The sequence below is a fragment of the Anopheles bellator genome, chromosome 1, assembly GCF_943735745.2.
Source record: "Anopheles bellator chromosome 1, idAnoBellAS_SP24_06.2, whole genome shotgun sequence".
Lineage (NCBI taxonomy): Eukaryota > Metazoa > Arthropoda > Insecta > Diptera > Culicidae > Anopheles > Anopheles bellator.
This window is the reverse complement of record NC_071285.1, coordinates 23,846,618-23,874,575: the sequence shown is the minus strand read 5'-3', so window position 1 is coordinate 23,874,575 and position 27,958 is coordinate 23,846,618. Positions and strand designations below refer to the sequence as shown.

Sequence of the window (27,958 nt, the reverse complement as noted above, 5' to 3'; positions counted from 1 at the left end):
AGTTCGCTCGTGATGCTCGCCGCGGCAAGATCGATTCCGCCGTCGCGATTCGCGCGACCGGCGCCAAAAAGAAGCAGATAATGGTGTGGGACGTGTGTGCTTGTGTGTGCCTTGTGTTTCCCGTCGCGATCATTGTGCGTGAGCTAGAGAGAGAGAAGGGCGCACCGTTCTTATGAGTCACAATTATTTCAAAAAACCTCTATCCCTGACCTAAAGAGGCGATCGACGTATGATTGGCCACCGTGTAATTGGCCGTGGCGCGAGTAAGAATATCGATAAACACGGTGTGCGTTGCACTCTGTATCCGCGCATTATCTTTGAAGTGTGTGTTTGTGTGATCAAGAACTCAAGTTGGCCTAACGTGCCGGGCCCAAGTTTTCCACCGCACGCGTATAAATAAATCGGAATTCAAGTGCGCCAGGGCTCCGGTTGGTACTGAGCGGCCGCAGAGTAGGCCAATCAACTGCAGCCGAGACATAGTTCATGGAACAGCGTGTCGATCACCGGCCGCAGCCGCCCGTCAGACCGTCTGCTGCATCTGCCCGAGACGATCTGGAGACGTCTGGGCCGCCGTCGTCACGGTCACGGTGTCACCATCCGGTCCTGGGCGACGCCGTGATGCGGCTCGAGACGATCCGCGAGCGCAACAGCGCCTACAGTGAGGACGGCAGTGAGTTCATCGACCTACCGCTGCCGCCCGTTCCAGCGGGGGGTCGGCCACCGAAACCGGAGGTACCGCCGCGCCCCAAATTCTTACCGGAAGCGGTGGCGTCGGCGGCGGCCGGCCGGCAGAATGTGCTGTCGGTGGCGGCGAGCGAGTACCTCTGCTCCCGGCTCCGTGACTTCGAGGAGGAAGACGAGGAGGAAGGCGGCGGGGAGGAGGCTGACGGCGTGGAGGAGATCATCCTGGAACCGACCGTTCCCGACGACCTCCGATCGATCGAGAGCAGCGCCTCGAACACGCTGCGCAAGAGCTCCTGGAGTGTGACCTCGTCCACCGGCGGTGACCAGTCGGGCGGGGCGCGACTCTCGGCCAGCGCCAGCGATGGCGACGACAGCGACGTGGACGACGATGGCGAACGTTCGTCCGGATACCGGGACAAGTCGCCCTTCCTGCGCTCGGTGTCACTGTCGCCGGTCGGGCGTCGTTACCGCAGGCAGCAGACGTCTTCCGGACTGCGACGCCGGAAGACACCGTCGAGAACTTCCGCCGTTGGTGGCCCGTCGTCGGCCGCTCCGTGGAGGCGCCACCACGAGCACCACGAAGCAGGTGATTGACGAGAGAGAGAGAGAGAGTCACGGGGGATGATGGGGACACCCCGAGTTGACGTAGGACCCAAGTGCCCGATTCCTCTTTCGCAGATCGTCCCCCCGCAGAACTCGCGCGGATTGTTTGGGGTTGTTTTGGGGGAGCGATTTGCTGAAGTGTTTCGCGGCGGCCCACGTCTGGCGAGAAATTCTATGTCTGGCTGCTGCGGCCCCGGGAGGGGGTTCTAAAAATATGTCTCTCCTCGGTCGCGCCTGGTAGTTTGCGGTGATCTTCGATCTTTCTGCGACTGGCTGGCTGGTAGTTCTGTAAATTAGACGCGCGCGCACACGCGTGCTGGTGTGCGTGCGTCAGGATACGGAAAAGTGTGCGAGATCCCCACGTGATCGTCCGAGAACCGATCGGTGCTTCAACTTTCTGAACCACTTCTGGGCGAGCCACTTGGCATTTGCGCCATGTTTGCGCCCAACTTATGGGGCAGATAATTTGCTATCAACGCGCGCTTGTGGGACGTAGGTCTGGGGGCCATGCTGGTAGTTGGTAGAGGTGTGTCTATTAGGGTACGTTAATCACACAGCCCCCTGGTAGCTGGTAGAGAGGTGCGCGCGTGCAGCGCAAAGGCCGCTCGTGTGCATCCCCGTACCAGATGCGAGATGACCAGGATTACTGGCTCGAGGTGGTGGGGCACTAATTGATAACAATTAACAGTCACCACCCAGCGCAGCGCAATCAAGCACGGATCTCGTGACGGAGATTTGTTGATCGGTTGCCTGATAGGGGCTGGTGGCCCTAGCGAAGACTGGGAAGATGTGCCGGTGCCAACACTTCCACATCTCGATTTCGCTTCGATTTCGGAAATGCACCCCCCCGCGAAACGTTCGAATGAAGATTGACAGTTACAATTGACAGCCAGACTCACCGTAGATTAATCACTATCAGTAGCGTGGCCAGAAAAGGTCAGCTTGCTGGAGGCTCGAGAGCAGCCAACCGAGCGGCTTGTGCCGTGAGTGGTGATTAACGGACAGTGTCGAAAATATGCTCGCCAGAAGTCGGAGGGATTCCGGAGCAACAGAATCGCTTCAACATTTTTATGGATTAATTCCGGTCCATCGAAGGCCCCGGGAACCTGTAGTCGGCTGGGCTCTCGATAAACGTTTGCTGTCTCGGTGAAGCTTGTGAAGCTCGTAGTAATTAAATATTCTGCATCCTGTCAATGCGATAGACCCAATACAGTGCTGGAATGTGTGTTCTGGAATGGTTTTCTTTGGGGAATGTTTCACTTTGTTCAAGCATGGAATTCAATATCTGAGTGTTTACTTGATTGTTCAATAAGTTTCAAGCTTCGATGACAGAGGGCCCTGCTACTACCCTAAATTAATTGACCTATGTTCACTCTTCTTATGAACGTATGTGAAGTTGCATTTCAATCTCTCAAATCATTCTTTTTGTACAAGCCATTTATTAGCGGCGTCTCAGTGTATTTTTTACCATGGAAAAAATCAAGTATTGCGCAGTGATTCAATTTTTATGGAAGGTTTGGAAGATTTAAAACCTAAGGAAATTTATGGTAAAAAGTAAATTAGTTAAACGAAGGGTTGCTGTATCTCGTACACGCATTGAAGACGATCCACGTCCAAGGACGTCCCAAAAGCAGTAGCAACACCTGGGATACTATTGGAAAATCGTCAAGTGACTGAAAGAGATTTAGTAGAAGCCCTAGCCTCTCTTTGGGCAGTGTAAGCAATATTTTGACTGAAGTACTGGGTTTCAGAGCGCTGTGTTTGCTATTGCAATATTTATGTTTCAACGATTTTAATTGACCCAAAAATCATAATCGTTGTGTCAATCTTTAATTTCTGTAACCGTTGACACAGCTGCGCATCTTCTCTTAGCGATATTTTTGCATTGCATCGTTGTGGAAGTCGGATCCCACGAGCTGGGATTCTGTAGCGCAGCACAGGGCTCACAGCGGTTGATTGTTTCCGTATTCCGTGGCTGCAGAAGCGCGTGGTCCTACGAAACGTATGCCAAACCCCTTAATAAACGCTAATTGGGAAAAGTTAGCTTAGGACGTCTGGCTCTGGGCAGTAACATCCGCCAGCAGCGAGACTGCATCGGCGTGCGACGGCGCAATTGCGTCAGCGTTTCCTGTCGTTGCGATTTGCGAGGTTCTGGTTCGGAATCGGAGCCTTCGGTCTCATCTTCGCCCTCCACATCGATCGGCTGGTTACGTGTCAGCCGGTGTGTGGGTATCAGATTTGGTAATTCGAGCATTTAATTTTTCCGATCCACCGCCCACACGGGGATCGTCGCAGATGAGTCAACCTGTTGCGACGATGACTTTACCTGGGTGCGCACCCAAGCTAGACTGGAAGCTCCGAAGGCTTCGGTCGAGTCCGACGTTCGACGGTCGATGTCGCGCACCGCACCCGGTACGCGAACACCTTCGCGCGCCGACCGCGGCGAGGCAGCATCCGTGGCGGCGCGAGCTGACGCGAGCGGGGCCAGCACTCCGGGCCCGAGCGGTAAACCACCGAGACCGTTGCGGGAAACGGGCAGCCTCGATCGGCGGCGGCACCTCGGCTCAAGCCGCCACGAGCGGGACAGCAAGAGCCGCAGCACCCACTCGCTGAAGGAGAAATCCTCGTCGTCCGAGTTCCCCAAGCACGACTCGATGTCGAGCAACCTTAGTCTCAACTCCAAAGGTGAGCTGTGGCGACAGCACCTCCTCCTCCTGTGAGTGTGTTTGCTAATCCGGGACGCTCGGCTCGCATTTCCACCTTCCCAAGATCACCATCACGATTCCGGCAGCTACAATAACTACAACAGCAGTGGTAGCGGCAGCCAACAGCAGCAGCAGCAGCACCATCATCATCACCACCGTCAGCGGCAGAGTCCGAGTCCGGGTATCTGGGAACCGCCGCCACCGCCACCACTGTCCCACTGGGATCCGCACTACTACTGGGGGGCTTATCCGCACCATCCTCATCACCACCAACAGCAGGGCAGCCGGGAAGAGCTACGGTTAATCGACTACCACCGGCGCCAGCAGCAGGAACTCTACCGCTACGGGAGCAGCAGTGCACTGGGCAGCAGTCAGGATCTGTCATCCTGTGCGAGCGGGTGTTGCAGTCGCAGTTTTTATCCTCCTCCGCCACCGCTACCGCCACCGGGCGCTGGATGCTGCTCCTGCGATCATCGATCGCCCTGGAGCAAGGATTGTCAGGTTTGCGATAGCCCCCTATACCTATAAATTAAATACGCCACGCTGTTGACCATGTGAAACACCCCCATTGCTTCGTAGATCGAGTAGTCTATTAAGTGTTGTTCAAGAGTGGTTCAACTAACGATCGATGGTATCCTTTTTCTTCCATTCTCTAGCGCCAGGATACGGACGAGCGTCTGCGGCGGCTGCAGACGGACAAGGAAGCGCTAGCGCTGCAAGTGAAGGTGCTCACCGAGCAGGTGCAGACACTGACGGCGAAGATCGGCGAGCTCGAGCGCACGGTCAAGGAGAAGAACCAGCTGCTCGCGAACGCCGAAGATCTACTGCAGCGAGTAAGCGTATTTGCAAAAACAGTTGGCATCCAGATTGACAAACAAAAAGTACCGCGAAATATTACAATTTTTTCTTACATCCTTTTTGTTTTGTTGTTGTTTTAGACCCACTAGTTGTAATAGTTGTTGCCCTCCACACACATTTTCTCTCGTATCCTGTATACACCTCTATCGTTTCTTTTCCCCGATTTGGATAGCATCATCCTTATCCTTAGAATGCCCTAGGTCCTCTCTAGAGTATACTCTGCCATGTTGTGTGTACTGTTCTTTTGCATAGTGCATAGAGTCTGTTGCACCCACCCGATAGAAACTCATCCGTTCAGTTCCAGTGCTCTGCAAACGAATAGTGCATGTGTAAATTGGAGGGTCATTTCAAGGGCTAGCGAAACTATTTGTTTTTTCTCTCATCAAGACATTCGTTCGGTAGCATGAGCAAGTGATCGCATAATTACATTAACATCCGTCCAAAGGGTCCTTTTCCGTTGGTCCTGTTGCCTCAACAGTTTACGAACAATTTACGAACCATTTACTCACCCTTTTCACATGAGCTCAATTATTTTTGACAAGTCGATCAAAGTTTTAACGAAAGAAGCAGATCACATCAAGACAAAATGATTTCAGTAAGAGGCCCACAACATAAGAAAATCCTGTAGTTGATTGTATCGAATACTTTCGGGGTCGGACAAATTCCTTCGGCAACCGAGCACACGTTTGTGTCTAAACGAGCACGCCTGCACCACCGTGTCACGCACGCACACAGTTAATCGAATGAAATTACAAACTGTTTGTCAGTTGGGTTGCCAATTTGCAGGCATTTTATGTATTATTACGTGTGCTTATGAGTGTGTTTATTTGTGTAATCCACTGGTATTGGTGTCCCCATGTTTTGGTTTCCATTTTTTTGTTTTTTTTAAATATTGGTTTAACCCAACTCTGATAATTCTTTCACTTGTACACAACGCATTTACACACAACACCAACAATAATCAACTACAAGATGGTTAAGTTACTTGTGGTGTAACATTCGCAACAAACATACACCCGGCTGCGCTGTGTATGCTGTGTGCGCGCTTCGAAGAAAACAGATTTGTCACATCGCCTCATGCTGTGGTTCTTTTGGTGTGAAATAAACTACAATCAGGTTGTATTTTTTGTGTTTGGTTTTGGTGTTATCGCGAATTCAATTGACACTGTGGCGATGGTCGGCTTCATTACGGGTTTGGTTGTGGCACATCCTCATATTGAGTGTAAAGTATGCATCGCTGGATGTTGTGTTCGATTGGGGACAATTCCTTAAGTCACTGCCAACAATTGAAATAACAATTGACTGCCCATTGTTGTATGCATCCATTTCATTTACTGTCTGCATCCAATTTCGCCATTTTCTATTCTACTAATTTTCTTTAAAATTCTCTAAAAAAAATTAAAAATTCTTAAAATTAAAATTAAAATTCTTTAAAATTTCTTTAAAATTAAAATAATTTTCTATACTAATGACAATTTTGTTTTAAATTATATTTTTAAACTTTTCGTTAAAGTAAACTATTGAGATAATCAAAAAAGCTTTAAAACATAACAAAGTAAAAGCATTGCAAAGTACTGTGGTTTGGGCTAATTTCACGCTTCAGTACTAGGGCCAGCTGTACTAAAAGTCACCGTAGTCCTGACCTGACTGTAATCCAGTATCGTTTAAACCCAGCCTGTGGGCAACCCGGGATGGTACTGCCTGCTGACAGAGTGATCCAACCGATCCTTACCATGACGGTGCACCAACGGGGTTGGAAATTAATTTCGATTGTTTTTAATTACTAAACCTCCGGCCAGCTGTTTTGATTCTGTTTTGTACCTTTTTGTGCGCGACCGACCTACCGCGGCCGCTGAAAATGGTCAGCCGTTACCGAGGACCATTTTCCTCTTTAGTTAATTGACACGAAAAGGATACGGGGTTCTTATTTCGCCTTTTCACTTTTTGTGTCGTCAAAAGTAAGCATTGTGCTAACTAAGCAAGCTTTGTGCTTTGGAACAAGTTATAAGTTATTTAACATCGAAGTCACAACGAAGTTCTCGGCCGCTCGCAAAAAGGCGTAGTGTATTTAAAATTATAAGCAAACCGCAGTTTTCTCTGGTATTTACGCGGAATGGCTTTTTGAAAGTGTGCCATTTGTGTTGTGTTTACGGTTTCATCAAATAATCCGCTCTTCGCCAGCAAAGCCAAGGTGGAGCACGATTCGCATTAATGGAGTGTTGTTTTCGTATACTTCTGACGGACAGTAGAAACCCCTCGGGGAGGTCCTTCTGTTAAGTCGTTTAGCCGTTTTTTTTTGTGACTGTCCGCCTTATGGCGCAACAGTTGCTTAATGTTGTAACATCCGCTGACCCTTGGCCAAACTCTTGCCCTTTGTGCTGAGAGAAGGTGAAGTGTTTGCTAATCGGAGTTAATCCATTGCCACTTTTGAATATTTGGACTAATGATGTGACCAGCTTGCAGTAAAAAAAAATTGAGAATGGAATAATCCTTCAAAATGATGCGGACGAACGCATTTAACGCCATGCTTCACCATTTCGATGTACATTTAATTTTAAACAACTGACTTATTGCCATCGTAACTTCTTCCTTTATTCAGTAAACTTGCTTTAACATGTTTGTTAATTCATTGCTTGCCATTTGCTGTACGTAGTCAATGTTGTAGTTTGCTACTCCATTCTAACATATCGGATAGTTAGTTTCTGTAATAATCTTTGTTTCGCACTCCTGACTATCCTTAGCAATATCATCGTACCTAGTGGGATCTCCCGGTCATTTTGGTCCTTTCACCTAATGCAAAAACAAAAGAATGTTACACATTTGCCATCTGTGAACTGTACTTCTGATACTGCTTGTTGGAATGCACACAGGAAATGCTGTCGCGATCATCGCTGGAAACGCAGAAACTAGAACTGATGTCGGCCATGAGTGAGCTGAAGCTCCAGCAGGCGGCACTCGAGCGGGAAAACCTGGAACTTCGCACGAATTTCATGACCAGCTCCAGCGGATCGGCGGCCCTGATGAATGGCAGTCTTACGAATGGCGGTGTCACTTCCGCGGTCACGAACGCACTGAATAACAATAGCATTACGTCGGGATTGCTGCGACGGCCTCAGATTATCACCAGCACGCGAATGGTGGGCATGTCGGCCTGTGCGCCCGGTACCGCCCTAACGTCATCCCCGTTGCACCACGGAAGCCACGGAAGCTTGCCTCAGACGGCTATCAGCCCCATCACCCCGAAGGTACGGGTCGTCCGTCGGCCGGCGATTTATTTGCTCTCTTGAAACTTATTTATGCTGGCTCGCTTCTATGTTTTGCAGACACCGTCGGCCACGTACCGACAGCGAGTCGATGTTCACTACAGCAGTCTTCCACGACAAGCCTTCGCCACCACACTGTCGACCGTCAGCACATCGAGCGGATCTTCGACGGCGACGGATAGTAACGCGAACCCGAAACGAAACGTGGCCTTCGGTAAATGTCTACCATCGCTAGAAACTTATCTCACTAGGAACACGAACGACGGCGACGACGACGGGTCTGCTGCAATGGAAGAGCCGGAAGAGAGCCGGAAGAGCCCGGAAGAGCCGATCGGAGTGACCAAAGAACAAAACGCACATCCCGCCACGGGAATGTCATCGTCAATGAACGCTCTCTCGCTGGCCCGAGCACTCCGTGCCACGGAGGAAACGAACCTAACGCACATGAAGCCGGCGTCGGCATCGGCCAAAGAATTATTGCACAATCAAGCGGCCGCTGAACGCTCCGGCGGCGGACCTCGAACGATCGCTGATCTGGCTTACGGTCCGTACAGTGAGGCACACCAGCAGCGTGCCAACACGGAACCGCCGTCACCGACGGCCACAGCCCCACCCGATGTTAAGCTTAAATCCGAACCACCGAAAAGAGCACCAGCTTCGGATCAGCATTTCAAAGCGCCCCTGTTCGTACCGCTACCGGCAACCGCAACACGACCGTGGCACGAACCAATCGATAAACTGCGAGGATTTTCTGTACCAAACCTAGGTTTTCGGATCGTTCACAGTTGGTTGTGCTTGAGTTGGCCCTATTTTGGGTTTCACAAAACGTTTGCTTGATCGTTTGTTGTTTCGCTTCTAACTTCCGTTATTTCAAATTTACTGTTCTTTCGTTTTTCATTTGTTTCTTTTTGTCTTATGCGTAAAAACAAACTAACAAACACTCCATTCGCTGGTTGTTTAGAGGGTCTTCTAGAGAGGGTCTTAGAGACAGACGTTCGTTCGTTCTTGAGAAGCCCTTTCAAACCGCCACAAATGACATTGAGCCGGCACTATTATGATGATTTGGAATTAATTCAAAATAATCCAACTCATGCACCAAAATTCTAATTTCTCACCTCGCTAATTGGTCGTGCTTCGATTCTGTGTGTAGACGCAATTTCAGCGACCGTAACCGATTCTCTGACAGTCCGTGAAGTACTCCGATGCGTAACCAACCATAACCCGTAATGCGCTTTGTCCGTGACCGATGTCGCTGTTACCGATACTCTCTAAACATGTCACCAAACACGCTTGTCTCGTTGTCGTCGGCTCCAATGCTGATCCTTCGCTAACGTTTCTTCCAATTGCGTCATGTATTTTTCAGCTGAAACAGAAAATGCTAACGATGATCGGACAGATGGATCGCTGCCACAACGGAGCTTTACTCCGCAACCGGCTCCTTCGCCCTCGATGAGCAACAAGCTGAAGAACATTTTCGGCAAGATCAAGCGGAGCAACAGCGGAACGCTAGACGATCTGCCAACCGGTGGTGGTGGTGGTGGTGAGTTCAAGCGCGGTGGCGTACGAGCGACTGCCGGTGCCAGGTTAGGCTGGAGCGGTTCGGCTCCGTACCGTAAGCCTGACAAAGCGTTCCGCGACTGGGATCTGGAAGCGGTGTGTCAGTGGTTCGACCACCTAGGGTTGAGCATGTACGAGGAGGAATTGCGGCGCTGGCTCACGCCAAGCGCAGCGGCTGCCACCGAGCTACTGAAAGCGTCACCGGTCGATGTGGAGAAAGAACTAAACCTGCGCCATCCGTTGCATCGCAAGAAAATTGTCCTGGCTCTTGCGGATGTATCCGGAACGGAGAACGACGATGAGCTGTTCACGAGTGCTGGCAAGCTCGACACAGCATGGGTACGTAGAACATTGTCTGCTGCGTCTCTTTCCAATACTTTATTTGCAATTCTCTATGGAAACGACAGATCATACGATGGCTCGATGACGTCGGAATGCCACAGTACAGGGAAGCGTTCACGGCCGCCCGAATGGACGGTCGGATGTTGCACAAACTGACCATGGACGACCTGGTGCACCTGCAGATGACGTCGTGTCTGCACGTTGCCAGCATACGCCGCGGCATACAGCTGATGCGTCATGAAAAGTGGCATCCCGAGTGTCTGGTACGGCGACCACTGCCACCGGATTCGACCGTGAAGGATGATGTGCGGCTCTGGAGTTCTCTGCGGGTGCACGAGTGGCTCCGGGCGGTCGATCTGGCCGAATACTCACCGAACCTACGCGGTTCCGGTGTCCACGGTGCGCTAATGATATTCGAGGTTAAGTTCACGGCTGAACTGTTCGCTGATCTGCTGAGCATACCGTCGAGCAAAACGCTCCTGCGCCGGCACCTGGCCACCCACTTCAAAGACCTACTCGGTCGAGACATCATACAGGTGAAGCGGGAAGCAGAGAACACACTCGGCTTTCAACCGCTGACGATTTCGGCAAAGATCAAGGTACGCATCGCAGCACTGTCTTCGCACCAATGTCCTAACGTTTTTAACCCATTCTGTTTTTTAGACCCCGAAGAAATCACAATTTTCACTGAAACGCAAAAAGAGCACCAAAGGCCTGCTGGGCGGAGAGGAATGGAGTGACTATGTCTGCCCGATGGGTGGCTCAGGTCAGGAACATTTTCCTGCGGGAACTGCCGCCGCTAGTGCCGCCGCTGCTGCTGCTGCTAACGCCTTTACCTCAAACGCTTCTTCCGCTAACACTAACAATGTCACTAGCATTGGCGTAAGTTCCCTTCGTTGACTAACACCGAAGCCGTTTCTCTTTTGCTCGCTTGGGCTGTGTTCTGACCGCCACATCCGGACGATTATCATTACATCATTCTTTCTCTCTTTCTTTTTCCTTTTGTTTTATTTTTCTTTCTGTTTGGACAGACCATTGACACGGATAGGGCTAGCATGATGTAAAAGCATTAGTGGGTAATCGACCGAGGTGTCTGGGCATTTAGGTGCGGGTAGCGCGTTCGATATCCTGGAAGTGTGTACATCCGTTGTAAAGATAGTTAGTAAAACAAACAAAACAAAAAAACTTTATGCTATCAGCACACAGCAATCCGCAACATTTAACGAATATCTGGCAAAGAATAAAACAACAGATCTCCAGATACGAAATTCAACTCAATCGGTGTGGTAGATTGAAAGGGGAGGACACGGTAAACTAAATTCAGCCACGGTCAATAGTTTCCTTAATAAATATTTGTTTTACCCTCGTTTCGGACCATCAAGTAGTGAGTGCTGATTAGTTGTTCTTTGATTTCAAAGTATCGTTTAAACGATTGTTAAAAGTGGCAGACAACATGTTTAACTTTTTCCCTATCATGTAATGCTCTCTTTCTAATAACCATCGAGTACCTTTTCGTAGCACTGTCTTGCAATCATACTCATCCTGCACCGCAAGTGTTTGTGGGGAATCTTTCCCGGAATGCGGAACACATGGTCCCTCAATTGTATATCTGTATGTTTCTTTCCCATTTTATCTATTGCGTGCCGTGGAATGGCTCTTCCTGCCTCGTTTTCTTCGTTCGGGTTATGTGACTGTAATCAATCGGATATTTGCCTCCGGATGTCTCCCCTGGCAGATGACGAAGAGTCCCTCAACGGTACCAACTGCCTATCCCGACAGCACCACCAGCAGCAGCACCAGCACAACTACTTCCGGAGTCGGGTCGGAGCTTGCTTCACATCATCCACCGCCGCTGACTAACGGCTCGGTGCCGCTGACGATGATGATGATGGCCGGCACTAACGGAACGGCAAACGGGAGCGGCGGCAGTGGAAGCGGCACAGGTGGTGGTAGTGATTCGCCCACATCGACACGAAGCTCCACCACCTCGACCTCCTAGCAGAGGCTTATTTCCTGTTCCGTGTCTTCGACCGCGTCCTCTCCCATACCGAGCAGCTTGCTAATGAACAGTGGCCGAGCGATTGGTACCGCTACCGCGAGCGGTGCCAACGGTGGTAATTCAGGCAACCACGGCATCAATGGCTATTTTATTGCCTCCTTCTCGCCCGTTAAGGATGTTTATAAGAGCAGCCAATCGGCCAGTCACTCCAACTACTCGTCCTCCTCGTCGCTCGTGTCCAACGGTTCCAGGCAACAGTCTTCGCAGCACTCGACTGCGACGATGGTCGGTAGCAGCAGTGTTGGTGGCGCCGGCACGCCCGGCTCACAGGCGGCCCGAAACGGAGCCACGGAGTCAACGGTTCCGGTGCAGCGATCCGCTTCCTTCAACTCGTCCTGCACCGTGCCGCTCAGCATCAGCAAAAGTACGCAGGTGAAGAATTCGGCCTCCTTCAGCAACTGCTCGCTGCTATCGAAGGTCGCTAAGAAGGGCTCTGGTCTGACCGCGTCACTGACGGCGCATCCGCTCCTGCGGCTCAGCTCGAACTCGGCGACGAACCTGCTCAAACAGCAAACGACCAACGGCACGTCCAGCTCGGCCAACTCCATCACGAACACCTACTCGAGTAACATCACCGAAGCGTTAGCGAACGCCGGCAGCAACCCGAGAATCCCCGCGGCTGCTTCGGCCACGAAATCCACCATCGGCACCAGCCTTTCCTCTTCCACCGGTCAGCTTCCGTCACCCTCGACGGCATCGGTTTCGTCGACCACCTCAACCGTTACCAGCGGCACAGTCGGAGTCGGTGCTTCTTCACTCAACCAATCGACGAGCACCACCGCACTATCGTTGGCACAGTTTGGCAAGAACAGTATCGTAGACTATTACGTGTAATTCGCTACGCCACGATGACCTCGCGGTGGCGAGGCGTGGTAAGCTAAGCGCAACGAAACCGGAAACGGGAACCTACAATATAGGCGCAGCACAAAGGGCGGGACGTGTAAAAAGCGTCAGTCAAGCGCAGCCCAAACGGAATGATTGTCTTTAATGCATATCTTATCTTTACTCTCTAATTAAGGACTTATATATCTTCTCGTGTGCAACTAGGCCACACACCGAACCCACACCGAAACGAAAGGAATCATAATGAAACACTCAACGGACCAAAAACCGCTTAGAAACACAGTCTGTCAGGAGCAGGACTGCGCGAGAGAGAACAGTGCTCCTTGGCGTTCGACCGAACTTCACCTTTTCTTCGTCGATTCGTTCCATGGGCTTGCTGTGGTTAGTAGAAAGTAACACAGGGTTATTCAGAAGGTTTCTTGCCCGGAAGAATCAGAATAGATCAGCAATTATCGGCGCGATGCAAATGGCATGCAGCGTGGGGACAAACACAATTGAACAGGAAATCATTAGACTTACCGTGGAGGCAGCAGAGCGGAGCGGGGCTACTAGCAGCGGCAACAGCAAACCGGGCTGTGCGTGAGGATGTTTAAAGCCAAAGACAATAATATTTCTTTCGTACGAGGTAAGAAGGACACCACTTTCGAATTCTCTTCCGGTTCCGAATGCATCCTACCGGCGACATTGTGCAACGTTTTTCCGGTTCAGTGAGAGGCTCAGTACCTTTTTCATCTTTCGAGCCTCACGCTTCGAGGACAACGCCGTCACCACCACTACCACCACAACCCACATGCTTTAACTCTGACCACAAACGAAACAATCTATCGACCCATCTGCAACGCCTTGACCGATTGGTGGTACGAAGTGAGGCACTTTTGTCGTGTAGCTCAGCATGGATGGAACTTACCGATTGAGCCCCCTGTCGTGCTACCTTTAAAGCTAGTACTTCTACGAGTTTACCGAAAACAAAGCCCTAGCATAGCATGCATAGAGTTGCAGCATAGAAATGAATTCGTGAAATGAACACTAAAAGTATCATATCTACTAAGCGTTGGGGCGGGTGGCACATTTTTGCCGAAACCATCGCCCCGTAGTCTTGTTATCGCACGCACCGGAGAACGTTGTGCGATATGTGGAATATTGAAGTATGGAAATTTCTATCAGCGTTAATATCATACCCAAACATTGTTATATTGGATACCAAAAGAAAAGTAAATTACCACACAAATCCTTTACCTGCAAACTTGTCGAGAACCTTATGATAAGTAATTTAGTCACGATCGTCGTCTTACGACCGACCGGCAGTATCGAAATTGTTAGATAAATGCAAATTGTTGGCCATCATCTCGGCATCGTGTCACGTAAGGTCATGTTGGTGGTATCGCGCGAACAACGAACATTGGACCACCGAGGTTCGCGCAACTCCATCGCAATCGCGATGTTTGTTCGCAAAACTTTGTAATTCATACTTATTGGATGAAATGATCGAATCGCGACGCGACCTCTTTACACATAGAAGTCAACGAGAAACTTTAGTAGTGAAAACTTGTTCTCTTCTTACATACACACTCGCCATTAAGGTACGCGAAACGAAAGAAAGAAGTGAGAAGGTGAAGGTGGCACAATGATGGGGATCAGTTGCGAAAATGCCGCACACAAATCGAACTTCACAAACTGGGAACAAAGTGGTAGAGATAAAGTACTCACGATCGTCTAATGGGCGGTAGTGCGGAGGTAGTAGTTGCCACTACAATGTTGGAAAAGAAAAGAGACATAAACCACCTAAAAAATCAGTTGAATAGTTAAATCCACAGGATTTAGATGTCCTGGCGCTCGCAACGGGCGTGAATTGTGCTGTACTATGAACATGAACATTACATAAATTATTAATAAAAAACATTGAAAGATAACAGATTTATGTTCTTCCGTAGAGATTACTTGGCCGAAAAAACTACGATGACATGTGTTTCACAGCAGGCCGCGATTTTCATGGCTGTCATGAACTTGGTGTTAGTTTAGTGTTTATTATGACAATATCGTAAAGTGTTCTAAATTCTAGTCGTTGTAAACAGGGGATACGGAATATTGGCCAATGTCTTACGCCAGCGAACAACCGATTCCTTCCCCGATTGAAGCGCTGGGCTATCGTTGGGTGAAGCATTTAAGCGAAGGCTGCTTCTCGAAGGTAACAAACCACTGGTCGGTGTCGTCCAAACGAGACTCATTCTATTGGCCCACTCTCGTAGGTACATTTGGTGGAGCACCACGATGAACAGCAAGCTCGCACCGTTCGGCTGGCCTGTAAGCTGATCGACACGAAGAAATGTAGCGAGAAGTTTCGTAGACGGTTCCTTCCCCGGGAACTGACCGTGCTGCTGCACGTGCGCCATCCGTACATCGTGCGCATCCACGCCATCATCAAGTGTCGCAGCAAGATTTGCATTTTTATGCGCTACGCCGAAATGGGTGATCTGCTGACGTTTCTGATCGATCACGGACCGCTAGGAGAGCCTCGAACACGGATCTGGTGCCGCCAGCTGGCCCTCGCGCTTCAGTACCTCCACACGTCCGGCATCGCCCACCGGGACGTGAAGTGTGAGAATGTGTTGCTGTCCGCGAATTTCAACGTAAAGCTCACCGATTTCGGGTTCGCGCGCTACGTCACCCCGAAAAAGGGAGGTCAACTGGAGCTCAGCACCACGTTTTGTGGTTCATTCGATTACTCGGCACCGGAACTGCTGAAGGGACAAAACCCGTACAATCCGAAAGCGTCCGACGCTTGGGCATTCGGAGTGGTGATCTACATGTTGCTGAACAAAGCGGTTCCATTCAAGGGGAAAACGCGGAAAGTGTACCAAGAGCAAATGGCTCGAGCGTGGAAGTTTCGATCTCGCGTGAGGAACACACTGTCACCGGAAGTGAAGTCGCTGGTCCGGAATTTGCTCGAACCAAACGCACTGGTACGGTGGACCATCGACGAGGTGCTGGTGTGCGATTGGCTGGTACAGGATCCTCGGTTGCGTTCGCTAAATGCAGCGGAATTTGCTGCGCTGGCCGAGGCCAGAGTATTTGCCCGGGAGTCCGCCGATATGGAGCGGGTACGATCGAAGCTACAGCGTCCGGAAACTTCGGAGCGCTCGGTAACGATGATCAAGGATCAGCGTTCCGACAACTTGCGGATCTGCGTGGAATCTTGCATCTCTACGCGAACGTCTGTTTCATAAGTCTTAAGGCCGAGTGCACCGAAAATTGTTAGAACCAAGTAAACATTCTGAAGCCGAATACCGTTCAATATTTAGTTCGAATAAAGGCCAATAGTTTTGTGTTAAATGCACAGTGATTATTCCTTAGACACCTTGCTTTCTAATTTCAATCCCCTAATTCTCGGAAGAACATTCAAGGAACTGATCTCAACGCATTGGCTGTTTTCGTTTGAAAAACCATTATTTATTGTAATTATTGAAAATATTTTTAATATAATATTTATAAGTCAATATAATTGTATTTTTGTGTTTCCTTTCTGCGGCTGAATTTTCAATTCATTCGTTACTCCATAATTTGAACCATCACCATCATTTAATAGTAGTCCTTATCGCTTCTCATTCCGAGGTGTAGCTATGATGTGTGTTTGTGTTTGTGTGTGGTGAAGGATCTTCCATCGGTTACATTCTCTCGCAGTGGGTGGATGTAGGTGTACGTGTGTATGTGGGTATGCTTGTGTGTGTTTCGGCCTCTTCTCGCTCTTCGATGGATGAGGTGACACTTTCGGAAGGTGGGCTGCTGCTGCTGCTGCTGCGGTTTGTTTGTTCTTGCTTCTGTGTGTTTCACAATTGCTTAACACGCGCCAATTGCGATTCCTCTTGACCGCAATTGAAGAGGATTGTGGGATGTGTGGGTAAAATTAAGGTTGCATTGGTTTCTAGTGTTTTGCTTTTGGTTGCTGCGCGATCATTTAAAACTAACGTTTTATTTGTGTTGTTTTCACGCTTTTTGGGCTCTAGTACTTACTTCGGTTTCATTAATATGCTCTTATGCTTTAGTGTTTTAGTGCCTCCTGTCGACCACTGACCACCAATTTAGCTTATTGCTCTCAATCTTAAGTATATAGGTCGCTCTTTTGTCGCGTTTGTTTGCTATTCTTCGCTGCCCTCTCTCCTGACGGCGCTTCTTTGATCCTCGATTTTCGCTTCATGAAACCGTTCGCATCGGGTGCGGAAAGAGAAGGTCTAAGCAAGCTATGAACACAAGATACATTTTCCAAAACAGTGGGTGCCAATTTGGTTACTTTCAAAAACAAAACGAAAAGACGGTGAAAATATATGCCAAACACAGTGTGTGGGTAAGAGATTTTTTCCCGTTTACTGATACTTAGAGGGTAAAAGTTGAACACATCGTTTACACGTCCGCAAGGGCTAAATTAAAACGGCAAACAAATTTTATTAAGAAACACAACACGCCGAGAGACTACAAACTAACCTTTCGGGATGCAAAAGAAAATGTTGATGCAATAGGCACAGGGAAAAGCAACTTGATAAAGAACTCGAACAAACAGATCAATAATCATGACTGGTGGATCTCACTATCATTAACAATTTTCATTAACTTTTACACAAATATTTCACAGATTCGTTGTATCTGGTGGTAGGTAGGAAAAGAGAGAAAAAAATAACAATATACAATAGAAAGCAACCGCCGTTTTTGTTTCAGTTCAACACAACTTCGTTACAGTTACAGAAGCGCTCAGTATAATCCGTCGTTCCTACACTGCCTGCAAGATATCCTAACGGGAACGAAATTAGAACAACTATCGATTGCTATCTCCCATTTGCTCTCTCTCACACATTAATCCTATATGCTTAGAACGAAACAATTTCATACACTAAACGAAAAAATCAGCTTCATACCTAACGCTAAAGAACCACCGGTAAATCACAATATGACGGAATGTATTAATTGCGTACGTTTTTTTTTTCTCGTTTGTTACAATTTCTATTGTTTTTCACGCTCGCCCATTGCGCGCTTCAGCCGCTCATCCCATAATCACTGTCTGGTACAATGTCGCCCTGCCATTGTTGTGTTTTTTTGGTTGTTGTACAATTTGCACATTCAAATCCGCGCAGCTCACTCGAAGAGATTATTTGTATCCCTTTAGCTTTCATGCCGGGCCGGGCTTCCAGGCCGCGTTCCAGGGTTCACCTATTGCGGGATTTCAGACGGTCTTGGATTGGAACTCCGATCACATCATCGCTGGCCACGTTCGCTGCAGTAGTTCCCGGAGTTGAACGAGGTGTTTGTTTTGTTAATTGTCTGCCACTTGCCACCATTAGTAATCTTAAATTGGTTTGATCCTGCTTTGTAATTCTCACTTTTGTTTCGTTTAAATCTTTCAGGTTCCAACATATTCCTGTGTCCGGGAGTTATTGTACTACTTGCCCGTGCCCTTTTCTTTTTGTCTATTGGTTCAGTATATTGATGCTGCCAAACCATTGCCACAATAAAATTTGTATCTCTTCTTCTCGGTCCCTATCGGTCATTGTACTGCTTCGATGGTTAGTTTAGGTCCAGCTTGTGTTCCAGATTCCACAATCCCAGTGATCTCTCTCTCTTTCTATCTCTGTCCAATCTGTTTTCATAAGGCCAGTTCTGAATTTCTAAATGTATTCCCCGTACCGCTTCGATCGCTATCGCTCATTCACTCATTGCTCTAATCTCGCTATGTTGCCGCAGGCCGTGGCCGTGCCGTGGCTTGAACTTACGCACTCTCGCCGCTCTACATAACTTCGGTATATTTTGTATCACACAAGCGTACACTCTCGTCATCTCGTCATTGCACTGTTTTTTTTTTCAAACTAAGCTATAATAATTGTAATATAATTTTCCTGCCGTTTCCCTGTCCGCACGACTCACGACACTCACGCGCAAGCATTCCATTTCTTTACACGTGCCCTCACGCAGTCCCCTTTACGCAACTCCGTTGCTTCATCGGTCTGTGGCAGGCTTGCTGTTAGTTAGTTTGGTTTTTCTCAATTCGAAAATATGTTTTGTCTATCTACGGTCTTTTTTTATTAAATTGTTTGTTATAATAGTTTATAGTTCACATTTGCTTTTTGCTTTCCCCGTTTTGCTTGCTATTAGCGTGTCGCAGTTTGCACTAGATGGCCTGCATGGTCAACTGATAAGTATTCGGTATCCTCGCTGAGGGTCTGACTATTTATGCTTTACTAAAGTTAGTCTGGAAAAAAGTATTGCAGCTTGTTTGATTACGGCAATCAGTTTGTTTTACGGGTTTCTGGTGTGAACTGGTTCGCTTTGTTGGCCTACTGTGAGATTTCTAGGTGATTTTCTATTTTCTTGTTTTGCATACCATATGCAACGGTTTGTTTTCAAACTTCTGGTCGATTTCTGGCTCAGGTTGGCTATTGCACCGTTCTGCTAAAGGTTGTGGTTGAGCGAATCGCCTTACTTTCATTTGATACTTCTAACTTTCTAACTTTGTTTCCGTTCGAAGGCACCGTTCTTGTTTTATCTGTCGTTTTGCTACACATTTGCACTGCACAGTATTGCATTTCTATTTGTGGTTCATGTGGTCAAAATCGTGCTGCTTTGCTGGTAGTGTTACAAGCCTCAGTGGCCAGTTTCGGTTTTCATTAACTATTTTGTTTTCTCGTCCTTCCTTCCTAGAGCAAAACCGGTGCGTTCCATTTTCGCTACTGTCCCGTTAAAATTTGCTGTCCCTAGACTATGTTCCTAGTTTGCTTGTTGCAGAGGTAGAGAGGGCTTTTGTTGGGTACACGTTTTCTGAGCAATTGAAGCATGTTTCAGTTTCTAAAATCGTTTCGCACGAGGTCGCAGTAAATTGGCATTGAGATTTTGTGTCGCTTTTCCCCCGCTACGCCAATCCCATCCAATCAATCCTGGGACGGGTAGCTGTTTCCCAGCCCAGAAACAAATCCTTCGCTTTCGATGAGCTTGTGCAATAGCTTTGAGGTAAACGTTTTGGATAATTTTCGAATTTCGTACGAAAGTCGGGGGCCACCTCCGTGGACACACAGCAGCAGGCGATGGGAACAAGAGCTGTCCGGATGGCCGGTGGTTTGAAGTTTGCCTGTCTGGGGTAGGTTGAGTATTTTATATACATAGCCTCTCTCATGCGAATCCCACAGTCTCCTCCGCGTTACGGTGAGTGTCAGAAAATTACGGTGCAAAATGCGGCCAATACGGTGCGAGTAGTGGGTAGTGCATGAAATTTACTTTACTTTTCCTCTGTCTCTCTCTCTCTCACTCTTCCTCTCTGTTTCCTTCTCAACCAGTTTTTTTTATAGCTTTGTTATGTTAAATATCGAATAATTTCAATTGGTAGCATTAGCTTGCTTGTCAGTACCGTCCGCGGACGTCAGGATCCATCCAGAGTTTTGTTTGTTTACGAAATGTTTCTTTAGTACGAATCTCGAATTGAATGAATGAAAAGACTCAGCGGTCGGTGTTTGCCCATCTCTGAGTACGAAGCGTTAAGGAGAAGATATTAAATGTTACAATGTTTTTGTTTGCTTTGCTTATTTTTTCTTCATTTGTTTGCTCTTATATAATTTTGCGTGTAATCAACTGTCAAATCGAATGTCGGTGAGTTGCTTAGCTCATCGCCGCACGCACGAGTGTTGTATGAGATTAATGCCAATGTTTGCTAGAACTGCGTGCGTTGTCATGGAATCGGTTCTTAAAAATCTCATCACTTCCGTAAAACTCACTCTAGCGTTTAGTTTGCTGCCGCCAATAGCGTAGCCAATAGGATTTACAATAACGAGAAGAGAAGTTTGTGAAATTTAAGCTTCAAGAACGTGGTTTTGTTTCGTGGTTTCTTAATTACTCCCTGCCACCAAGCTGCCCGCTTCTTATTATTTGTTCGAAATATCGCCCAGGCAGTTTGTTGCCCACTTTCTTCCAGCTTCATCGTTCGCTCTTCTTGGCCGCTTGCATAGCATTTTGGTTGCTGGTTCCTGAATTTTGTCCCTGTACTACTCTCTGCACGACTACTAGCCTGACACTGCCTGACTCTATATGGTACTACACATTCTGCGTTTCTTCGTTTTTTTTTGGTTAGTTTTTTTCATCTGTTTTGAAAACATCTACAAAATGGTCTAGAAAATGTAAATGTAACAGTGTTGCTTGCTTCATCTGAATGATTTAGGTACTGAGAGCATAGTAAATTTAACACACCCACCGTCTTCGTCTTCTCCAATAATTACTTTACTAGTTTGTGCTACGTTCACTTATCCTTATGAGTTATCCCGTTCGCTGCGACTAGAGCAGCTTCGGGGGGCCTTCAGGGGGTGATGCTGTACTGGTTCGCACTATTGTAACGGTCTGGTGGTCTGAAAACTGGGGGCCCTCTCCAACTGTTCTGTTCGTCCTTTCTGTTTTGTACCAACTGGCCTTCTCTAACGGCAATGAATGTTTTTAAAAACCTCTTCGAAAGTGTCTGAACGAATGCCCCCCAATTTGAACATTTGAACATTGGTCCTGGAAAATATACTCTTCTCTACTCTCGATAGCAGCAGCACTACATTTTTGCCAGTATTTGAACATTAGATTTGAAACAGGTAATTTTGTGTGGTTGCTTAGTGTTTGAACTGGTTGCTTCTCGCGAATCGCGTCGCGTAATGTTTAGTAGTTTTGATATCCACTCCCGTCTCGGTCTTAAGTACGTTCGGCAGCTAAGTGTTCCTGGAAAATCCCTGCATCCCTGGTTTGCTGGTTTGGTATCGTGTGCCACTGATCTCCGATAGTTTCGCAGAGTTGCCGGTTTTTGTTCCGCACCCCAAGACTGAGTAAATAGTAGTTATAGATTTGCTTGCTTACTAGGCTGAAACACACGCTTACACTTACATCAATTAGTATGTTGTGTTTTCTCACTCACTGTCAAGCGCCCACCGATCCTGTTCTTTTTTGCTCTCGTTTGTCCTTACCTTATATCGATCACTGTCGGGGCGTTGCGTTGGTGAACTCCGTTATATTAGCCTACACACGGTTCCCTTCCCAAATGGTTTCATAACAACAACAAGAGTTTGCGTGTGTCGGTGTGTCTGTATAAATATAGTTACTTGTTTAGTTCGAAATACTCGTCCAGGTTTCTTGTTGCTTAACTTCCTATCCACTATTATGTTGGCGTGCGGCCGCTCTCGCTCTAAGTTACCAAGTTTGCTAGTTTTGAACGGAACTGCCCTCTTCCCTATGTCGGCTTCCGGATAACACAGTAGAGTAGGCCCGCTAGAGCAAACCAAAAATAAAACAAAACAAACTCGAAAGAAAACTATCAAACCACTAAACGATCCTCTAACCTATAACTGAACAAACGGAAAAGCAAAACACACAAAACCACACACAAACACGCACACAACTGAGCCCCACCGAGACCGATTGATGAAAGTTGAAATATATTACAATTCACCCACACATACATACTGGGGCACAAGCACTCACATGCAATCGCCCACGCCATTCTAGTGAATGGCATCCACTTCATCCGGAAATCACTAACACTTTTGTTATCAACTCTGCGCCGCCCCAGCTGTTGCTCGATTGTAAAAGTGACCAGACAGGACCCGATCGGCAACCCTTAACCCGAACGGCTTCGAGACTGCTTGGCAGTGTGATTGTGTTTGTAAATGGTAAGCGAAAAGAAATGGGAAAACGATCGCGTCGGGGGGGGATTTGGTACAGAGAACTGAACAGTGAGCTGCTAAACTTCAAACTAAACTAAACAACAGAATAATATAACAAACCGAAAACAACAAACTGTACAAACGGAGGGGGGTAGGGATCGGTTCCTACTAATCCTATGTGCTCTAGCGCTCTATTTGGGGTCAGCAATCGGGTCAAACAAAACAAAACGGAAAAGCCGCGCCCGCGCCGCTGATGCAGCACTCAGCAGCAGCGTTACAGAAAACAACAACTCCGGTAATGGGTCTGTCTAACTTCCTAAGTGGTGGTACTAAAGGTAGGGTTCGTTCTTCTTCTCCTCCCTGCTCGTCTCTCCGTGTGGCTCTCGGTGCCCTTGGGATGCTTCCGTACGCAAAACGGCGATCGTCGTGTGGCGTTAGCTCTGGCCCCCCTCGGCCTCGCCGAGTGCCTGTCTGTCGGTCCACGCACTGGACGGATTGATACTGAGCATACCACACTTCAGTATCGGTGGTCACTGGCTAAGATGGGGTCCGGCCACCGATCGGACCGTACCACTGCAGTTGGCACACTGGTGTTGCGGAACTTCCTCCCAACTAGAACCCCTCGCGAATTGCGGGGTATCGGGTCCGGCTGGTGTTGTATCCGGTCGCTCCGGGAAGTCGCAAAACCAACTGCAGTGTCGTACGCATCGCCAAGCACGAGCCTCTGTCGACCTGGGGGGGGTCCTGCCCAACTAGCACATCCCTTCCGTCTTTGCTGTACATTAACCTGTGCTTTGGCGCTCCATTCCGAGGGGATACAGATACAGGGCACCGAGCAGTCAGATCTGCGCCAAGAACCTCTACCAAGTGTGTGGAGAGCTCACATCCTGCTGCCGCGGATCCGCTTCCCGTCGTTAGCTCCCATCTGAGGCCCGTTGGCTGAGCAACACTTGGTTTGCACACTTGCACAATGTGTCTCTGTGTCTGTGTTAAGTCTACTGGACGGACTGTGTAAATCTGTGCGGAGTACGGCCACCGGCAACACTCCACTCCGGAGGGCGACCGCTCCGCGCTTGATTCGTTCTAACTGTCTATTGCTTTGAATGCGCTGAAACCTTGAGTGTGAAGCAATGCGCGCGCGTGGCCTAGCCCTCCATAGCCTCGGGGACGCCCTGATGGGTGCCAACCTGACGGGAAGCTGCGCCGTGCCCCACGCCACACGGTAGAGGATGCGCGAGGATCCGATGCGCTGGTTACCGCTGTATCGGTGTGTGTCGGCAGGCTAGTGTCGGCCCCTGCCGTAGCCGGCGGGTCCCCCCCCTGGGCCCGGGTCTGGTTGGTTGGTTGGTTGGTTAGCGATCAGAAAAAGAGAAACGTCACCAGTGAAGTGTTTCTCTTTCCCTCGCCTAACATCATTGATGGCTTTTGCTGAGCAGATGCGAGTTGAACTCGTACACGTTGTTCATCTGCTCGCCGCAGATGTTGCACTTCCACGGGTTGCTCTCGCTGTGGCAGCCCTTGTGCAGGAAGTAGAGCGTCTGGTCCGGGAACTCGATGCCACAGAACAGGCACTGCAGGTGGCGCTTCGATTTCGCCGTCAGCGACAGCAGCAGGTCGGTCTCCTGGCCGGTGGAGGTGATGGTACCGTTTGAGGTAGTTGCGACGCCGATGGCGGCCGCACTGCTACTGCTGCTGCTGGTGCTACTGGTGGAGCTGCTGCTGGAGCTGCTCGAGCTGTTGCTGCTACCGTTGGGGCCCTCCTGCGCCCCGCCAGGGCCGGCCGCGAGCGCATTGGAGCTGTTCGGGCCGGGACTGCTGGCCGGGACCGGCGAACTGCTCGCCAGCATCCCGTTCCGCGTGGCTCGGGTCGTCGCTCGGGCCGAAATTCGGCGCTTCAGGTCCTCGCGTAGCAGTGACTTCAGGGGTGATACCTGCAACGGGGAGCGTACAGTGAAACGGCCAACCACCAGTGCCCAGTGCCACCCCCGCCGCTTACCTTGATCAGCGACGTCAAGCTGGAAGAGGGCGCAACGCAACTGTCAACGTGGCTGGAGTGGCTAATATTGTTGGACGCCATCGCTTCGGCGCTACTGTTGCTTCGGGGTTTGGTGTCGTTGTACTCATCGTTTGTGGTTGGTTCCTGCCAGGGAGTGGTTATTGGTACGGAAGGAAGGTATGTTAGTGCGATGGAACGCCACGTCAAACGCAGGGCATCTCCGCCGGGACTATGGACAAAGGGGTCCAGTCCCTCTCCAGACATAAGTTCAGCAGATGATCAGACCATGCTAAGTTCTACGCCGGAGGAGCGAGTTCTAGATAGACTGGCTTGATGGGATTGGACTTATTCTAGTTCCTAATTCTAGTAAGTCAATCTTGTAGAAGGCCAACTTTGTGGACTTAAAAACAGGACAATGGGAAATAATTAAGGCGTTTCATGATCATGCTTAGATCCACCCTAAAAGAACGAGTTCTGGTGAGTCCATTGGACCATATTCTAGTTCTTGGTTCTATGGAATTCATCGGATCTTGTAGCAGACCGACTTTGGGGCCTTATTCTGTTTGGGATTTTGGGGTGAAAGAATGAATTCTAATGATTCCATTCTAGTTCTTAGTTCTATTGAGTCCATTGGACCTTCTAGAACCCGTACTTTGGTGGCGCCAGACCTGAACTATGGGAAAAGACAACGCAGCTTCCATGCTAAGATCCACGCCAGAAGAGCGAGTTCTAGTGAGTCCTTTGGACCTTATTTTAGTTCCCAGTTCTAGTAAGTCCATCGGGCCTAGTAGAAGGCCGACTTTGGAGCCTTATTCTGTTTGGGGATTTTGGGGCGAAAGAATTAAGGAAGTGTTCTAGTGAGACCATTGGACCTTATTCTAGTTCAGATCGGCCATCGGAACTTGTAGAAGACTAACTTTGGGGACGTCAGAGTTGAACTATGGGAAAAGACCATGCCGTTTCCATGCTAAGATCCTCGCCGAAAGAATGAGTTCAGGTGAGACCTTATTCTAGTGTTTAGTTCTGGCAAGTCCGTCGGACCTAGTAGAAGCCTGACTTTGGGGCCTTACTTTGTTTGGGGACTTTGAGACAAAAGAATTAATGATTCTATTGGACCTATTTCAACTTCCTGGTTCTAGTAAGTCCATCGGGCCTTGTAGAAGATCGGCTTCGGACCTCGTTCTAGTTCTTAGTTCTGGTCTTATTAGAAATAATAGTTATTTATAATAGTTAGAAGTAATAGTTCTAGAACCCCGACTTGGGGGCCGTCAGGAGCTGGGGAGGAATCGGATTAGAGGCACCCGGCGTCCGACTCACCTGTTTGATAGGTATTAAGCTTATCGATGGTGTAATAGGGTTATCAAAAATAAGGTGCCTTGAGCTTTGTACTAGTGTCGGAAGCATCGTGGTGTTGGTGGTGGACGCCGAGGACGACGTCGAGTGGGAGCTGGAGGGCGCGTTGGAGTCGGCCGAGTGCGGCGACCCGGAGGGCGACGCGGCCCCGTTCGGGGGCCGCACGATGGCCTGAATGTCCAGCGCGGACGAGATCGTGGCGGAGGAGGTCGAGGTGGTCGGCGTGCTGCGGTCGTTGTGGCCGTGGCCCGGGCTCGGCCCGTTCGTCAGCAGCAGCGGCGTGCCGTTGTGGGACCGGCCGCCCCCTCCGCCGCCCCCGCCCCCGTGCGTGGAGAGGTCGTGGTGCGCGTCCCGGCTGCAGTTGAGCGGCAGGCTGTTGTCGTCCTCGTCGTCCGCATTGTCGGCCATCGAGATCTCGACGTGCGGCGTGAGGAAGTGCATCGGCGGGGTCCCGTTGTCGATGGAGCGCTGCATCGAGTCGGCCGCCGAGGATGCGTCCGCTCCGACGTAGGCCGACGCGCTGACCGCGTGGTTCATGGCGGCCAGGGCCGCCGGCAGCAGGTTCGCCGGGTTGTGCTGGTCGAGCGCCAGCAGCAGCGACGAGGGGGTGCCCGGGCCCGGGTTGTCCAGGTCGATGCCGTGCCGGTTGAAGAAGTGCACCCGCAGGGACTTCATGGTGCCGGCGCGGTACGAGCAGAGCGGGCACGTCTTCACCAGGTCGTGCTGGCCGACGTGCTCGTTCTGGAAGTGGGCCCGCATCGCGATCTGCCGCTGGAAGCCCCGGTTGCAGATCGGGCAGTGGTACGGCAGGGTCTTGGTGTGGGTCGTGAAGTGCTCCGCCAGGTGGTCCTTGCGGAAGAAGCGCTTCTGGCAGACGCGACACTCGTACGGCTTCACGCCCGTGTGCCGCATCTTGTGCCGCCGCATGTTCGCCCCGTTCGAGAACTTCATGTTGCAGACGTCACACTCGAACAGCTTCCGGTTGCCGTTGTTGCCGCCGCCGCCGCCGTTGTTGTTGACGTGCAGCGGATTGTTGTTGTTGATCGCGCTCGTGTTGTTGTTGTTGTGGTGGTGGTGACCGTGCTGGCTGAGGTTGTGTTTGAGGTTCTCCAGCAGCTGGGCGGCCGCGTTGCTGGTCGTCGTCGAAGCCGTCGTCGTCGTCGTCGATTCCGAGTTGTCCGAGAGGTTGTCCTCGCCGCCACTAATGTTGCCTCCTCCGCCGCCGGGGCCACGCAGCGTGCTCGAGAGGCAGTTGGCGAGGGCGCTGCTGTCCATGCTCGAGTCCACGGACGAGGCGACCCGCTGCTCGCCCAGATCGCCGCCGCAGTCCGGTTCGTCTTTCGTCGTCACTGAGCCGACCGCGGCCGCTGCCGCCGCAGCGGCTGCGGCGGCAGCCGCCGCCTTCATGATGATGCTGGCCGGCGGTTCCATCATCGAGGCCAGGGCAGCGACCGCTGCCTCCGCCTCCGCCGTCGCGCTTGTCGTGGTCGAGGCGGACGCCGCCGTTGCCGCCGCGCCCGTGCGCTTCACCAAACCGTGCGCCGTGCGCCTTCTTAGTCCATGGGAAGAGGAACCGGCCGAATCCGGCTCACCGGTGGACATAGCCGGTGCGGTCGCGATGACGGGACTCGGCGCCCGGGTTCGTCCACGGACACGCCGACGCCGCTTGCTCACGCTGCGTTTCGTTTTGTGGCGTTTGCGGGGCTTCCGGTGCGCGAGACCAACCACGGGCGCACCGAACGCATGCGGCCGTCCACCGCTCACTCCCCGTCCACCGTCGTGTCGAGCTGGAGCGACTGCGGAAACGGGTCACGGGTCCCTTCCAATTAGCCGGCGGCCGTGCTGCAAATGAGTGAAACGATGTTAGTGAAGTCAGGAGGGATTTAAATTAAGTCGGCCAACGCCAAAACGAAACTGATCGAGAACCTCGAGAATATTTGTTGCGTAAACTGCAAACCTTCGAAACTGATTCGAATTCAAATCGAGAAATTTCCGTTGAGTCGGAGAGTCCAATGAACGGAGAAGCTTGCAGCGTG

General features: G+C 50.0%; 4 protein-coding genes across 4 annotated transcripts; 3 read left to right on the top strand and 1 right to left on the bottom strand.

The window, feature by feature from the left end:
* Nucleotides 1–483: 483 nt before the first annotated feature.
* LOC131215264 (uncharacterized) lies at nt 484–12,011 on the top strand. Its single transcript, XM_058209653.1, has 10 exons — nt 484–1,270; nt 3,583–3,972; nt 4,057–4,493; nt 4,649–4,873; nt 7,721–8,095; nt 8,174–8,327; nt 9,477–10,009; nt 10,078–10,611; nt 10,676–10,894; nt 11,748–12,011. The coding sequence occupies exons 1-10, from the start codon at nt 484–486 to the stop codon at nt 12,009–12,011; spliced, it is 3,918 nt and encodes a 1,305-aa protein (XP_058065636.1).
* A 63-nt stretch (nt 12,012–12,074) lies between these two features.
* On the top strand, nt 12,075–12,905 carry LOC131215263 (uncharacterized). Its single transcript, XM_058209652.1, has one exon. It carries the CDS (start codon nt 12,075–12,077, stop codon nt 12,903–12,905), a length of 831 nt encoding a protein of 276 aa, XP_058065635.1.
* A 2,101-nt stretch (nt 12,906–15,006) lies between these two features.
* On the top strand, nt 15,007–16,138 carry LOC131215262 (testis-specific serine/threonine-protein kinase 3-like). The gene is made up of 2 exons (XM_058209651.1): nt 15,007–15,099; nt 15,161–16,138. Exons 1-2 carry the CDS (start codon nt 15,007–15,009, stop codon nt 16,136–16,138), a joined length of 1,071 nt encoding a protein of 356 aa, XP_058065634.1.
* Nucleotides 16,139–23,985: 7,847 nt separating this feature from the next.
* On the bottom strand, nt 23,986–27,524 carry LOC131216773 (ikaros family zinc finger protein-like). Its single transcript, XM_058211348.1, has 3 exons — nt 25,887–27,524; nt 24,570–24,713; nt 23,986–24,504 (listed from the first exon to the last, which is right to left on the bottom strand). Exons 1-3 carry the CDS (start codon nt 27,522–27,524, stop codon nt 23,986–23,988), a joined length of 2,301 nt encoding a protein of 766 aa, XP_058067331.1.
* Between the last annotated feature and the right edge of the window lie 434 nt (nt 27,525–27,958).

Bases quoted from the DNA above. Each gene is read 5' to 3' on its own strand.
- LOC131215263 (XM_058209652.1), top strand. From the start codon at position 12,075: ATGAACAGTGGCCGAGCGATTGGTACCGCTACCGCGAGCGGTGCCAAC.
- LOC131215264 (XM_058209653.1), top strand. From the start codon at position 484: ATGGAACAGCGTGTCGATCACCGGCCGCAGCCGCCCGTCAGACCGTCT. The intron at 4,494-4,648 runs GTTTGCGATAGC...TCCATTCTCTAG, and splicing joins CCTGGAGCAAGGATTGTCAG to CGCCAGGATACGGACGAGCG. The intron at 10,010-10,077 runs GTACGTAGAACA...TGGAAACGACAG, and splicing joins GCAAGCTCGACACAGCATGG to ATCATACGATGGCTCGATGA.
- LOC131216773 (XM_058211348.1), bottom strand. From the start codon at position 27,524: ATGTCCACCGGTGAGCCGGATTCGGCCGGTTCCTCTTCCCATGGACTA. The intron at 24,714-25,886 runs GTGAGTCGGACG...ACTCCCTGGCAG, and splicing joins GCTTAATACCTATCAAACAG to GAACCAACCACAAACGATGA. The intron at 24,505-24,569 runs GTAAGCGGCGGG...TCCCCGTTGCAG, and splicing joins GCTTGACGTCGCTGATCAAG to GTATCACCCCTGAAGTCACT.
- LOC131215262 (XM_058209651.1), top strand. From the start codon at position 15,007: ATGTCTTACGCCAGCGAACAACCGATTCCTTCCCCGATTGAAGCGCTG. The intron at 15,100-15,160 runs GTAACAAACCAC...CCACTCTCGTAG, and splicing joins GCGAAGGCTGCTTCTCGAAG to GTACATTTGGTGGAGCACCA.